Source organism: Rousettus aegyptiacus, unplaced genomic scaffold (assembly GCF_014176215.1).
Source record: "Rousettus aegyptiacus isolate mRouAeg1 unplaced genomic scaffold, mRouAeg1.p scaffold_m13_p_8, whole genome shotgun sequence".
In the NCBI taxonomy this organism is placed as follows: domain Eukaryota; kingdom Metazoa; phylum Chordata; class Mammalia; order Chiroptera; family Pteropodidae; genus Rousettus; species Rousettus aegyptiacus.
Window position 1 is genome coordinate 56193322 of NW_023416311.1, and position 16124 is coordinate 56209445.

The 16124-nt window shown below is 31.2% G+C and overlaps 1 protein-coding gene across 2 annotated transcripts in view; it reads left to right on the forward strand.

The window, feature by feature from the left end:
- FAM172A (family with sequence similarity 172 member A) overlaps positions 1–16124 on the forward strand; it is a 352017-nt gene that overhangs the window by 135976 nt on the left and 199917 nt on the right. For both annotated transcript variants that reach the window (XM_036225594.1, XM_016164963.2), the window contains one exon: positions 8248–8466. In XM_036225594.1, the coding sequence (XP_036081487.1) occupies positions 8248–8466 (219 nt within the window). The remainder of the gene's footprint in view (positions 1–8247; positions 8467–16124) is intronic.

Sequence of the window (16124 nt, forward strand, 5' to 3'; positions counted from 1 at the left end):
ACCTGCCCTTTGCTTTCAGCACCATCATAAAACCATGAAACATAGGCAAGAGACATTTTGAACTTTAAATATGATAGTACTTTGTTTGCATAATTGCAGCACTTTTTGTCATTCTCTGAGAAGTTTCTACACAAGGTTTGAAGTCATAGCGTGACATGTATTTTTAAGACAGTTATCACATCATACTGGTTTGCAGAGGTAAGACTTGTTGACTGTCTCATACTATAACTTATTTGCTATTTGTGTCTTATCTCTGAAGAAAAATTAAGTTGTGATTAAAGTTGGCAAGTAGTTGTGTTTTTTAAAAAGAAAGTCCTTTACCTCCATACCTCAGGTACTTATGACATTTTTCCCCTGAATATGCATACTATAATGGAAAACTTTAAGCCATTATGAATTTTTATATGTTTTATGTATACCAAAGGGTCACAGATGGTAGAAAGATTTGTTACCATGAGGTAGTGTAGCATTTTGTGATTATAAAATTAATCTGTCTCTAAATCTGTTTAAAGAGTTTTTGCCATCTAATGAGCAATATAAATTATTAATATTTTCATGTTCTTGGGGACATTCACAGCCATAATTTTACCAACACAGCTGTTTGACCCGGTGACATCATGTTTTGCATATTTTTGCATTTTAATGAGTTAGTCATTTAAAAGGTTACAAAGAAACCATAACTCATAAGTAATTAAATTATTTAGCAGAAGAAGTATGAGAAGATCTTCTGACACAGGTCACTGTGGGAAGGGAAATTCATAGCTTTACTAAGTTGCACCTGTTTGTTAGGAGGTTTATGTATATAGAAGCATTTCTTTTAGATTATGAAATGATTTTACTTTTTAAAATATCAGAATGTATACAATGTGAATGCGAATATACATGCACACATATAAACATCCCGAAGCAGTACATTTGCATTGTGAAGGAGTAATTTTAAATACTACTGTTAACACAAACACAAACATAGCTTACCATTTAGGGTTTGTCATTCTTAAAAGTCTGGCTAAACTGATTTTAGGAATATTTTATCATAATGCTTTCTCCTCTTTTTCCTTTTTATATTCCTCTTTCTTTTGAAGAATAAAACACACATTTTAGGGATTTGTACTTAATTCTGTTTTGGAATTTTCTATTGAATGGAAATATCTTAAAAGGTGATTCGTGAGTTTAGCACTGTACCTAGCAGAATGCTTGGTAAATAATAGCTGCTTATTAAATATTTGTTGTTTGAAATCAGTGTTTAGTGAATTACTGACTCAGTGAATACTTCAGATCTTTCATTATGTCCCCATCCTTGTAGGTGGACATGAGAACCACAAGCAAAGCACTAATATATTCTTGAAAAAAAAAAAATATTTTAAACATGACATTTTAATTAGGAATAAAAGAGAAAAGCGGGATATTTTAAGATAAAGTGAATGTATGTATCATGGTTTTTAAGCCAGTTTTAAGAGTAACTTAAAAACTTAAACATATGTTTGTATGATATCTGGGCCAAAGTGATAATATTTTGAAAAACCATGTTTCCACCACCTATAGCTTGATAGCTACAATATTTACACCATTTTATAGTGGATTTTAATAAGTTAAAGGAACATTGGACTTTCATTCAGCACACTTAAGCCTAAAAGTATAACTAGCATGCAGAACAGTAAAGTTCGTAAGATAACTTTGTCCGTCCAACTCCGCTTGGAACCACCTAATAAAGGAGGTGTGTCTCTAAGGTCTCCTATATCCATTTAGGGATTTTGATCAGTCTTTAACTGGGTAACCGTTGTACCGGTTACTTCTTTTTAGTTTAATGTGTAAATGTATGGGTGTATGTTTGTGTCTTTTTATAAGAATGTAGAAAATTTCATAATACTATAGTATTATATCATATTTCTGTTCTTGATAATGGATAGTAAATGTTTTTATAATGCTATTGTACATTTACAGAATGCTTTTTATAAGATATTAATGAGTAGAAGAGAAGTTTGTAAAGTTTAAGCAACATAATGTTCTAAAACCTAGAAAAAGTTAGAAGCAGAGCAGGCGAAAATATGGGTAAGTGCAAAGTGAATGTTTTAAAATAAATAGCACTTGGATGACCTGAGATGTCAGAATCGGAGACAAGGGTGTGTGTTTGTCAATATATCCTTCATGTTTTACAGACTCCTAAGGGAACAAGGGAAGATACAATTTCACCTTTTCTGTGCCAAAACATTTTAATTATATCTTCTTCCAACTACAGCGGTTCAGTAACCAAGGAGCTGACATTGATGCATGTGTTGATAAAGCTGCAAACATTCAAAATGAGATTAACAAAGATTTTGAGCAAAGGGTGACAGCTAATTTTGCACAGTTTTCTGCATCTAATTCAGGCCAGCGTAATAATAGAATATTTTATAACTGTTTTGTTATTCAAAAGGACTTTTATGATGCATTTATGTTTGTGGATATCTTTGTATCATACTCAAGAATTATCTGTCTATAGCTTAAAACTACTTGCATCTATGTTGTAACCCTGAAACAATATTAAAGGGAAAAAAACCTCTCATAAGTTTTATTTTTTATTTTATTTATTTGTAATCATGCTTTATTCTTGGAACTCTTTGCCTTTACCTTAATTTATCTCAAGCACGGTAACAGGGAAAAGTATAGAGACAGCAAACATATATTTTCTAATATTGCTTAGTATACACTAATAAAATGGCCAAGAAAAGTTATATTCAACCATTTAATTAATAAAACTGTAGTTTCTTTATGTTCTTGAGCTCCTTTGAGCACATTTCAGTTTATTTCTTTTCTCTTCTGTTCTCTACTTGAAGGCAGCTGACAGTCTTCTTTCACTTTTCTTTTTGTTTGTGAAATTTTCTTTTTTTTTTTTTTTTTATCCACTCACTTCTCCATCTGCTTTCACTTTTGTTTGCTTGGGCCGTCTCTCATCCCAACTTGATAATGAGGAATGCAGTGTGACCCTGACCTCTATCAGCCCATGCATGACCTTCTGACTCTACCATATAACCTTTGACCTTCTCTTTGACAGCTTGATTAATTACCCTGTGTTATGATTTATGAGTAAGTGCTATGTAAAAATAATAGACAACAGGTGGTCCTCTGAAAACTTTTTGTGGCATGTTTTCTTTTACTGACTAACTTGATGAGCTATTTGAAGTTGGAAACTTATTGGGATAATCTATGTTGTTCCATATTATGTTATTTTTATAGCATGGAATACAGCATTAGAATTTAGGGAGCTACAAGTTGAAGCATGGTTGTGACAAACATTTTACAAAATATTAGCAGAGTGCTGTTACCTAAATGCATATTGGGAAGAAGCACAAAACGGAGTCAAGTGACATTTCAGGCGTTTCAATCCCAGGTCACGTCTTGAGAAAATTGCTGAAATAATGGAGGGGGCATTTTTCAAGCAGAGCTGCAGTTCCAACAGCTATGTTTACTTTAACGCTTCACTAGTGACTTCTGATTGGTTGTCATGACCTCATCTCACTGTTGCACCTAGGATGTTGCAACAGTGACATATACATACCCTTCCTGTGAAAAAGATGAGAGTAAACACAACATACATCTTTCAGAAAAGATGAATGGACAGTGGTTTGTTCATTTTAACCATGGGTAGATGTAGTTTATAGATAAAACACCTTGACTTTCATTTCCCTTGAGGATGAGCACCTATCTTTTTTCAAACCAAGTAGATAGAATGCCGAACTTGAAAAATATGATTGATAAATCTATGTGAAACAATCTCTTACAGAGCCTTGAATGAAGACCAAAACTGATAGTTTCATAGGTCAAAGGATTCTACTGTGGCCCCTGACCTCTTTGGTCACATGTGGCTTGCAGTAGTGGAAGGGTAATATGCAGAGCTGAGTACTTTTAGCTAATTTTTTTATTTAGCCAACCACAAGAGATTTGAAAAGATGTAGAATTTGCTCCTATTTTTCATTTTCTTTATAATTAGTAATTAATAGGTAGATCAACGTGGATAAATCTTCAGTTTTAGCAGTTTCCTCTGAGGTCAAAAGTACATTCTGTTTTTAGTTAGGCATTTAAAAATCATGTGTGTTTGTAGAATCTTCTTGATAAGTACATTTCTATACTGATTTAATTTCTTTAGTAAGATTTCCTCTTTGGTTCTTTGTGTTTGGCATCACCTGTCTGTTTTGGACCTCTCTGACCTAAGCCATCATTTGTTGATTGAATGATAAATGAATTATTATTTATTAGTAAGTGCATCTATAGACTTCAAAGTAAAGAAAGGCCTGGAGGCCTGTGTATTCTGTTTAAATTGCTGCAAGTACTTGTGCTGAATAAAATGCTATGTCTAACAAAGTTTTGAGATTTTTTGATTAAGTTCTCAAGGTTTATAGCTTATAGACACAAGTCTGAAAATGAAACTACAGTTACAGCTACAAGATGATACAAAATTCAGTGAGATAAGTTAAAGAAATAATGCTTACTTTCATCATTGTCTGTCCTGTTACCATTGTCTAGCCTATTACTTTCTTGATCTACTGAACTGTGCAGTCAAACATAAGAGTTAATTAACAACTTTACGTATGCTTTGTCTCTTGAAATTTTGGGTATTGGAATTGATTTGGGTTAATCATTTTGAAACATGCCAAAAGTTTTATTTATTTAGTTGTAGAATTTTAGATAATCAGTTTGATCATTTTATCTTGTTAAAGATAACATAAATCTCCATATGTATTTGAAATGACCTAACTTAATCTTTTGAGAAATTTAACATGCTTAAGGAATAATTAAATATAAAAGAAATACTTCAATATAAAATGTTTAAGATTCTAAGCATTAGAAATGGAGGCCTCCTTACTGGGATGACAATGTCCAGTTCTTTTATGATATTGTATTTGACGCCTGATTTTATAGAGTAGTTTTATAAAATTTTATGGGTACATTTGTTAAAGGTCCAACTAGGATCTTTTTTTTTAACTTATTTATGTGTGTACTGATTGAGTAACTAAGAATAGGCAGAATTAATTTTTAAAATGGTATTCTGATTCCTTAAAATATAAACTGATATTATTCAGTTAAATTTAACACTAGTATGTGCTCGGCTTTGTTTACTTTAACTATTTGCTTTGACTCCTTGGTTTCCATATATTAATGTTGACATGGCAAAAATCTTATAGCTTTATTATATAAAGAGATTTGGTTGACAGTGTTTATATGTGACAGAGGGAGGAAAAGATGAAGTTTTACTGCATATCTGTGATTAGAGCATGTAAATGGGATAGTTAACTTTATTTTGTTTCTCTAGCTTTCTCCTACTCATTATAAAATGGTTATGAATGGTCTCCGTGAATATTGCATTAATTAATCTATCAGGAAAGTTTTAATTGAAAAATGTAAGGTTTTTACAGGATGGTAATTGAATTTGCAACAAAGACATTTATTAAAATTAGCTCTCATTTCTGCAGAAAATGTTTCTGAATATTTCTTGATTGTTATTTCATTAATTAAATTGGTGGTTTGAAATATCTAAATGATATAATATTTTATAAATAATTCAGGTATTTAAAGAGAAACATTTATTGTTGAAATCTAAATAATAAAAATTCTTTAATTGATTTATATAGCGGTGATTTTAAAATAGAATCATTTTTCATCTGTTGATGCCTCAGTGAAAAATTGACATTGTGTCTTTATAAAATTGGACAAATGAGTCATGTAATTTTCAGTTACATAATCAATAACTTAGACAAATACTACTCCTTTGATGATTTATGTGTGTCTGTTTTCTATACTTATTTAGATGGGACACATGAAATTTCAGAGTCCATTTAAAATCAAATAGGCACAAAAATTTTTCAATCCATGATGTCCAAAAATTGAAGTTAAAAGTTCTGCTCAAATTAACCTTTTATGAAAATATTCTTTCTAGCAGTTGTTATAAATTAGAGTAAGGGTTTTGTAATTCTCGTGACTATATATTTTGACTAGAGTCTGCCTTCACTGGGAATTCAGTCGTTTTGAAAAGATGATGCTCATGTTCTATCAATTTATTAAAGTCCCACATTGTTACCACGTTTGAAATTTTTCCAGTTATCATTAAAATATAGTATATCACTATTTTCTAAGAATTGTAAGGTTCTGTTTTGGGCTTGCTAACTCTAGTGTGTGTGTGTGTGTGTGTGTGTCTGTGTGTGTGTGTGTGTGTGTGTGTGTGTGTGTGTTTTTAAAGTTCAATTCACTCAGAGAAGGCAGGGAAGAACATGACAGGAGACCACTTACTCATGGAACAGAATCTAGTAAGGAGGCAATTTTCTTTTTGGCCTATGGTGACCTTTTTTGAGTACATTCCTTATACCAAAGACAGTGTACTGAATGCCTCTATTTCACCCTGTTTAGCAGAGTGCAACAGTGTTCTTTAACTTACTTTTGGTGGGAGGAGAAGTTATAGCTGAAATTTGAGAAGGGCGTGAAAAGTTGTAAGAGGCACAAGGAAGAAGGGTAGGAACTTCCTTCAAATGTGATTTTAATAACTAGTCAAGTGTGTCCAACTGTAGAAAATCACCAAGTGACAATCTGTCTACCTGACAGTGATCACAATGAATTACAAGACTTTTGAATAGCTATACAGATTAGAATAAAGCAGGACCAAATAAAATATCTTTTGTTGGTAAAACTTTGACTTAACAGCTAAGAAACTGAAAAAAAAAAAAAACCTCTTCTCTTGTGCTTTGATGTAGAACGTTTAAATTTAAAATCTTGTAAAGTATTTTTTAAGCCTTTCACGAAGAGATATTTATGTAGAAGTTTTATTTGAACATGTATTGAAGAATATGTGGTACTGTTAATCAATTTGGTATATATTATTATATAGTTTTCATATATATAAAACAACTATATCTTAATTAACATGGTGTTAGACAATAATATCATCTGATTGGGGATGTGGGAAGAGTTGAAATAATCCTAGTAAAGTTTGTACATAGTTTATAAAATCAACTGTTAAAAAAAAAACAACTACGTGCAGCAGTGTAGCACATTTAAAAAGAAGATAATTTAGTTTATGCTAAATTAATATTAAGTCATTATTACTGCTATCAGTTTTTTTTTTTAATCACCTTGTGATTAGTTTGGCAAAAGAATTAGATTTTAAACAAAGTAGAAGATTCTACATATATGTTTTAGAAACATGCCTTTTTTTTTTTAGTAAAGATGATTTTTTAAAGCTTTATTTTCCATTGCTCCAATGTTTTTTCATAATATAAAACATGTTTTAAGTATGACCTAACAGGTCGTTCAAGGCAAAATTGGGACATCCACAGTACAGAATTGAATAGAAAAGACAAGATACGTAATACTTTAAAAAATTTGTGTGTGTGTGTCAGTGATAATTGTTTACCTTTCTCCAATTTCTCATGGTTAGAATATTCCATCAGGAATAACAATATAAACAACACAGAAATTTTTGTATTATTGCTAGAATTAAATCAGACAGGAAAACAAGTTTTTAAAACTTTCTTAAAAGTTTATTAGCTCAATAAACCGTATTTTAAACTTTGGAACTTGTATCCTAGTACCTGTTCGTTATAAAGAGAGATATTTATGGTAGTCGGAAAATGAAAGAAACTTCAGGATTAAAGAGTTGCTTCCATACGTTATAGTAAGGCATTTTGTTTTATGATTTTTGTGACCTGAAATAAGAAAGGTTAAAAAAAAAAAATCCAAGGTGCACAGGTGGAGATTATTTATTTCTGATAATATGGATATGTAAATCTGGAGAATGTTAGATTATATTTATTCTTTTTTACCATTCAAACAAAGAAAAAATGCTTATTAAGGCGTAAATGTAAAGGAAAGAAAATCCAACAAAATGCAGTTTGAATTGTAAACTTCAGTTTCAAAAGGTCACTTTCTCAAAGTATCTATTATAAATATTAATGTGGTTTGAAAGTGTATTTTTATTTGATAATTTATTTCAGTCATTTTGGGGTCTGGAAGATATGAAATACTTTTCTTAAATTTAAGCTTTATAGCTTTATGTTACAATTACATCCTTTTGTTCTTATAGGTAATCTATACTTATTTACATACACAATATAAACAACAATTTTAAATGACTTTTAGAAAAATTAAACCTATAATTTTTTATAATGGAATATTTTAATAAACATGCATATATATTAAATAACATGGAATTTTAAAAGCTTATTATGAATTGAAATGGTTTCTAGGATTAAAATTATGCTGTCTTCTTTGCTTTCAAAACAGGAAGGATATGGTGTAATAGTACTGAATCCCAATGAAAACTATATTGAAGTAGAAAAGCCAAAGATACGTGTAAAATCATCTTCTGATAGTTCATATGAACCAGCAGAAAAACGGGAAAGAAAAGATAAAGTCTCTAAAGAAACAAAGAAGCGACGTGATTTCTATGAGAAGTATCGTAACCCTCAAAGAGAAAAAGAAATGATGCAGCTGTATATCAGAGTAAGTAATAACTAAGACCATTTCTTCCCATCATTATTTTCTTTGTTTTGTTTCACATAAATTACTTCTTTTCAAAAAGAAAATATTAATTCTTTAATTTTTAATCATTTATTTTTCATGAGTGTTACCTGAATGAAATGTATTCTGTTTTTTGTCCAGAATTACAAACACATTATTCTTATATCAGTGTGATATTTTATATAAGTCTCAAAAGCAATTAATAATGCACCATAAAAAACATCAGTCTTCATCTTAGGTGGTGATAGTTTTATTGCATTGTTTTCCTACAAGCAACCATCCATCCACAGTGTCTCAGCTTAACTTCTGAAGGCAGATGGGGGCAGGAAGAGTAATTAATATCTTAATAAATATTTAAGCTAGAATAGTTTAGAGAAAACGTAATGAGGGAACTCTTTCCTTTGCTCTTTTCTCACCCAGAGAACCTTTGCACTTCGTAATGCTGGCAGCATGAAATCATTGTAGCAGTACTGCCCAAGGAGTTCTTATTCTGTAGGGGGCACAAACAATTTTATTTGCACTTTGACATTCTGCTTGATATATATACTGTGCATTATATATATGAGACAGACTCATGCAATTTTCAAAGCCCTTATTATGGATGCTAGAAATATAATTTAATAGTAAAGCATGTCAAAAATGCTACTGGGTAAGTAAAGTAGTAAATTGATATGTTCTTCAAAAGTGAGCAATTCAGAACATTTAAACAGACATTAACATTTTATAAATTATACTGTAAAATAGTAGTATAGTTTGAGATTATTCAGCTTGAGCCTTTTTTACATTTACTTCAAAAGCTCATTAATAAAATATTTCATACCACCTTTGAGGGGAAATACATGGCTTTCAAAATTATTTTCTTTAATATATTTCTAGTTCAAGGCATAATTACTACACTTTGGGGAATTGTACTCCACATATTCAAGACATTTGATTATAGGTCAGTCTGTTGAGTAAGTTATGATAGGTAAGCAGTAGTGAAAGCAGCACATAAATTCTCAAGAGCTCAAAATATGTGTCCTGACCAGGAATACCCAAATCATGTCAAATAATGAGTCAAGCAAAAGTTTGACAGATTACATTTAAATTTCTGAAAAGCATCTTATTAATATCTTATTTGAAAAACAAAAATAATTATTTGACTTGGAATCAATAAGTAGCTTGCTTGTTCCAGTGCATTTGTATTCCTGCCTTTTCTATAACTGTGTCAGGGTCATTATGTTACCTTCTTTATCAGTCGTCCTCAGCTTCCTACTTTATGATCCAGTCTGTCAACCACCATCTTATGACAGAGTTTTAAAAAAACTACCTCTAATATCCAGATTCCAAATACGAATTGTATAAGGTTTTTTTTTTTTTTTGAAATGTACAAATCATTAAGAGCATTCACTTGTCTATATAACATTCACACAAAAAGTGATTTTGTGTATTGTTTTTTATTGCTTCTTAAACACTTTTATTTGCCTATGATATGTTCAGATTAAACAGCTGTTTGTGACATGTCTAGTAGGTTTTTATCTCTTTTCTGCTTTCTCTTTATTTTGTCTTTTGTTCTCTTGTATGTGTGCATTTTCTTTATTCTATTTTTCACATCTATTTAGTTTATTCCTACCTCAATTTTTTTCTTACACCAAGAGAAAAATCTTTTTATGTTGCTTCATTGTTAAGATCTGCTCTCTCTCCCTTTATTGTTTTTCTTTAATTCTTTGATCTCTTTTATACTTCTGCTATTTTTGCTTCTTTCCTTTACATGTCTTTTGCTTCTTTCTTTCTTGTTCCATTTCACTCACCAATCTGGGTTCCCATGGAAAGCACTAAAAGGCAAAAATAAACTCATGTAGATAATAGAACTTTATATCTGACAGTCTTAGTTATTAAATGTTATTTTCCTTAATAAACAACCTTCTCTTAAAATCTTCCAGAATTGTGCAAAGTAGCAGAGATAAGCTAATAGTTTTCAAACATACTTCTATATAGTAAGGCATGATCCTATAGCAGGAAAGGGAAGAATGCTTCATTTTGTATAATGTGCGTTAATTCTTAGGTAATTTTGATCCACTTGAAAAGTGACTGCTAATACTCTTCTTCCCTCTACATATCTCCAAATAACAAGTGTTTGTAATTTTCAGACACAGAGCATTGTATGTAGTAGGGATAAATTAACTTTTATTTATATACTTCTTAAACATTTACATTTTGAAATTGATTATTCTTTAGAACAATCTTGTGAGGTAGGTATATCAAATTTTATCCTTGTTTTATAATTAAGGAAAGTGCTACACAATTGGTCCATTTTTGTCTAGGATCACATAACTAATAGATGATAGGACTAAGTTTTGGAACCAGGACGTCTAATTACATTCTTGCTCCCTTACTGGTTTACCACAGTGTTCTAACTGGTTGGAAACAAAATATGTATCCAAAATATGAAAATTAAACCAAATATGATAAAATCATGATATGATATAGTAAACTATCTTATGATTATATAGATTTTTGACCCATTATTATTTAATAGACACTATTAAATATCTATTAAGATTTTATATATATTTATGACATAAATAATTATAAATATATATCGTAGTACATATTAAAATACATTTTTCTATTAATAAGATTACTAATATTGATCTAATTTTACAGATGAGGAGACTGTGGATCAAAACTTAGCAATTTTTCCAAGGACACACAGTTCATAATGTAAGCTTCATGAAGGCAGGGACTTCATCTGTTTTGCTCACTGCTGCATTCCCCAGAGCCTAGAACAGAGCCTTCATAACAAACATTTGTAAAGCAGAACTTTCACAATAAATTTTTATTTGAAAATAATGTGGTGTAGCCAGGATTAAAATCCAAAACCACTACTGCTTTCCTTAAAATATGCCCGCCATTCTTAAAGTATGCTATTTGATTTTCTGTGAGAAAACATTCAAACAAACAAACAAAAAATTACATTGTTGGTCCCCTAACTAATACAGTGGCTGAGAATACATTCCAAAAATTAATGACAAAAAAGTCAGTATGTCAAGATTTATTTGATACCTTGATCTATACATTTTCATCCAAATGTGTAAATGTGAGATATCCTGTTTTCCTTTTTAGCTATGTCATCGTGGTGCTAAAATTATGGTTAAAAATGGAAATATTTCATGCTGACCAACTCCTGTTTCTACTTTACATACTTGCTGATAAGAATCCAGCCAGGCTACTGAACTTGCTTTCCCCTGTATACCCTTTGTGCTTTATGGGATCTGTAACCTGGCTTCCTGTTCTTTCCCTTAATCCAAATTCTATCTACGTGGTAATGCCACACTGATTCCCACCTTTTCCTCTCACAATAATCAGTGACTGCTCCTTACCATGACTCATGGATACTATTATGATTAGTTAACTTATATGGAATTGATCATGCTATTTTGAGATGTTGCTTGTGGTTTCGTCTCATATTATTATTACCAATTTATCTTTTCACACCTTTCCAACAAATCTCCCCACCATCATCTAGATCTTTTAGTATGCTTTACAGATTTTGGAATTGCATGTCAATTCTTAAGAATAAGCTGATACGAGCCAGTTTTTCCAGCAGTACAGAGCATACTGTGAGGAAGTTGGGTACTGATACTAAAGTGTCTCACTTAGGTTCCAACCACCTGGAAGGAGACTAAAACAGAAAGACTAGGCCTTAATCTTGAAATACCTGGATAATATGACCTGCATAGTAGAAATGAGGTTTATTCTGGTATCACACTGGAGCATAAGAGGATAAGTACTCCAGCTAAGGAAGAAGATAGAAGAACTTTACAGTACATAGGTACAATATAGGCAAAAGTGATTTGATGCTGATCTATGTAATACTGGGTTGAAACTGCTTAGATATCTCTTCCCTAATAGACTTAGTTGTGGACTGTGGTGATAGGAAGTAAAGAAGAAGGCTTAGACCCAGAACGTTAAAAAACAACAAAAAAAAAATGCTGAGAGTGGAGAGGGGAAATAAAATTATATGGCCACACAAGGAAAAATCCAAATATGGAGGAGACATACACAGAATAGGAATCTTGGCAGAGCCTGGCATTACACATTGAAGATACTCAAATATTTATGGATTGATTGCTTGTTGACATCCATCACAAAAATCTTATTCCTTAACATATGAGATATTTTGTGTCTAGTTTTCTAACTGATATTTTCAGCATTCATGTGAATTTTTGCAATTATTCAGAAACAGCCAACTCTGATAAACTGAAGCTTTCTTTGAAAAAATATGTTTTTGAAGTTCTGACTTGGGTTATGTCCAGAACATTGGTGAAGGCTAATAAATATCCTGTCTTCTCCTTTATACCTCTTTTCTTCTGTGCTGATGCCACTGGAGTCATTTATATCTAGTGTTTTAGCTACAAAAATCAATTTATTTTTGTTACAATCAATTGTTTAATCTCTGGAACCACTTTATTTTCCTAAAATATCGAAGTATTTGAATTTTCTTTTTCTCTGGCATCTAGTAAATAGCCAAAATCTCCTTTCAAATTTTTACAAATATCTAGTATCCACAGGCAGAAATAAAATAAAATTCAGGTCTAAAACTTTAAAATTAGCAAAGTATAATTTTATTTTACTTACTAAATGAGTATAAATAGATATGACTATCTATTGGATTATGGAGCACATTTCTAATACATTAGGAGTGGGCCTTGAGAGATCAAAGTACTTACTGTTTCATGTGACAACTTTCCTTAAATATGAAATAATGTACTTTCTGGCATATATTATGGCTTATTAAGGGGATTGATTTGGTCTAGGCAATAAACATCATGTCAGACATGCCTGGCAGGAAAACCTGCTTAATATGTTTTGTAATAAGACGGAATTTTTTGTTCTCAAAAACATCTGCCAACTGAATTCAAGAGTGAAGACAGAAAATGTCATCAATTTAGTGGTAATCCTATAAATTTAGTTTCCTTTTGAGCAACACATATCAAGAAACACAAAATTTCCAACATTAATCACCACTGGTTATAGTACTTTGTAAAATGATGAAACAAAAACATTTTATTTTTATATAATGTGTTAATTAATTCATAATGAATTTTAATATTTCAACTGATAAAATTTTAACAAGCATCTTGCCAACAGATCATTTTTTAAAGCATCTGTTTTTTAATGTGTTGGGTTGAGAACTGAGTCAAATGGCTAAATATGTACATATATTCTTTTTAAAAACATATTTCCACCCCCATAATTATAGATACACCATTTTTCCCCTTAGACCACCAGGGGCTGCTGCTGTTCATGATGGGTTTTGTGTTCCTCAGAAAATGAATACCCTAGTCATGCTACATCTTTTCTTTCTTCTTGTTTTTCCCCATAGCCCAAAATCTTTTAAAATATAACTAAAAAGAAGAAAAAATGAGTTTAGCTAGTGACTTAATAATCCATGTAAGAATTTATTATTTTAAACATTTTTACATTCCAAGACATGTAGATTTTTCCACATTAACTTAAAACTTGTAGTCATTGAAGGCAGATTGTAATAACTATCTTTACTTCCTGTTTTTATTGTCTGAATAACATTCAGAATCATATCCATTATGGAAAGACAGTATGAAGGTGGGATTAAAAGTACAGACTCCAATAGACCTGAGTTTGAACCCTAGCTCTTTCATTTAATATAGTGTGATTTAAAACATGTTAACTTCCCCATACGTCAGTGTTTTCTCTGAAAAATGGAATAATTATATGTGTAACATGAACATTGTATCTGGCACATAGTCTTGGGAATTCAAGACCAATAACATTCTGTCTTCTGTCAAGTTCAGAATTAACTGAGAAAGAACCCAATCTCAAGGTACCAGCCATTGTACCTTTTGGTACCCAGTACCAGAAGTAATATTCCTGTCTTACCTTCCTGAGTTTCAAACCCAGTGAGTAGTATGACATACAAATCAGACAAATGGAAATCAAAACACCAGCCTATTAATTGATAAGTTTGAATAGGAAAATATGGCACAGATCTGTGGCTAAATTTAGATTTCCTAATGTATTCCCCCTTGGAATGAATTTTCATCCATCTTCCAAACATTTCTTTTGCCTTTCACTTGGTAGAAAGCAAGTCAGAACGCATTCTTCCTGCAAGTAGATTTAAAAGATGCCCAGAAGGGCTGAGTTTAGCATGCTCAGTTTCTTCTCCCAAATGTACTAATTAGGTAAGTCACTCCACCTGTAGGAGAAAAAGAGTGAGGGATGGGGAAAGAAATGGGGGAATGTTACTCTAGCTGAAGTGGCTTCACGTGAGGCAGGAGAAAAGTGGTTCCCACCCGACAAAAGTGAGCCTCTAATCAAAGATCAGTATTATTCCTACTTGCATCTTCTAATAGCTCAATAAAGCAATATTAATATAGTTATTAAACATTCACTTAGAACAAACAGACAAACAAAATGTCCCATAAAGCGTACTTAGTTTCTTCATTTTATGGTTTTTATTTAAAAAGAAAGTGTGATCAAACCTGATTACAGAGAATGTGGCCACAAAATTATTTAATTTTAAAGCATTAAAAGGGTCATAATTCTGTTTTAAATCATCAGAAAGCATTCTTTATATTTTCATGTATCATGCTACCAAATCCTAGTAAATAGTAGACTTTTTGATGAATGAATATTTAAATAAATGTTTGCTTACATGAACTGAAAAGCAAAGGTGACAGATCTTTCATTATATCAGTCTACCCTTTGATATTGACTAGCATGAAGTTGAAAGAACTATGATGTTATGTGTAGTATGAATGAAGTATGCTAACACTCAGAAAATGTGTGTGTTGTTCTATAAACCCAAATAACATTCATTATTAAGTGTACCAAGCATTCTTTGGTTTTTGTAAAAACAAGCCAAAAATGAAATCAGTAATGTAATTAGATATTTAGATTTAGAACAGAAATTATATAAAGACCAAATTTCTGCATTTATGGGTTATGGTTGGCTATTCACCAGTTTTGTTTCGGGGATTGTGCCAGAAATATGATGTAGTGGAAAGAATAAGAATTTCAGAATCAAAGAAATACATGCTATGATCTTAATTTTGACATGAGCTGTGACTTTGGGTGAGTCACCACTTTGACTTTTTAGAATCTTTATCTATAAAATAAGGTAATCATAGCTATTAGGCTGTTGTGAGAAATGAATGAGATAAATTAACATATATGAAAATAATGGAATACCTACTATTCTGTGTATTTGCTTTCCTTTCTCTTCCCTCCCTACACCCTTATCCTTGGGAAATATAGAAAGAATTAGAACCGAATAAGGTCTTAACCAAATGGCTTAATCAGTGCTTCTGAGACTTTTAGGTCTCAGAACCCCTTTTACATGCTTAAACATTATTTAGGGCACTATAGTATTTCTGCTTATAGGGATTATAGCTACTGATATTGATCGAAAAAAAAGATAATCAGAACAAAATATTGTAGTGCTCTAAAATAATAATAATAAAACTATTATATAATAACAATATATTTTATGAGAAATAACTATATTTTCTAAGATAAAATGCACATAGTGAGAAATATGGCATTTAGGAAAATCTCTTTAATTTCCAGCTTAATAGAAAACAGCTTAATTCCTATATGTTTCTGCATTCACTCTCTTG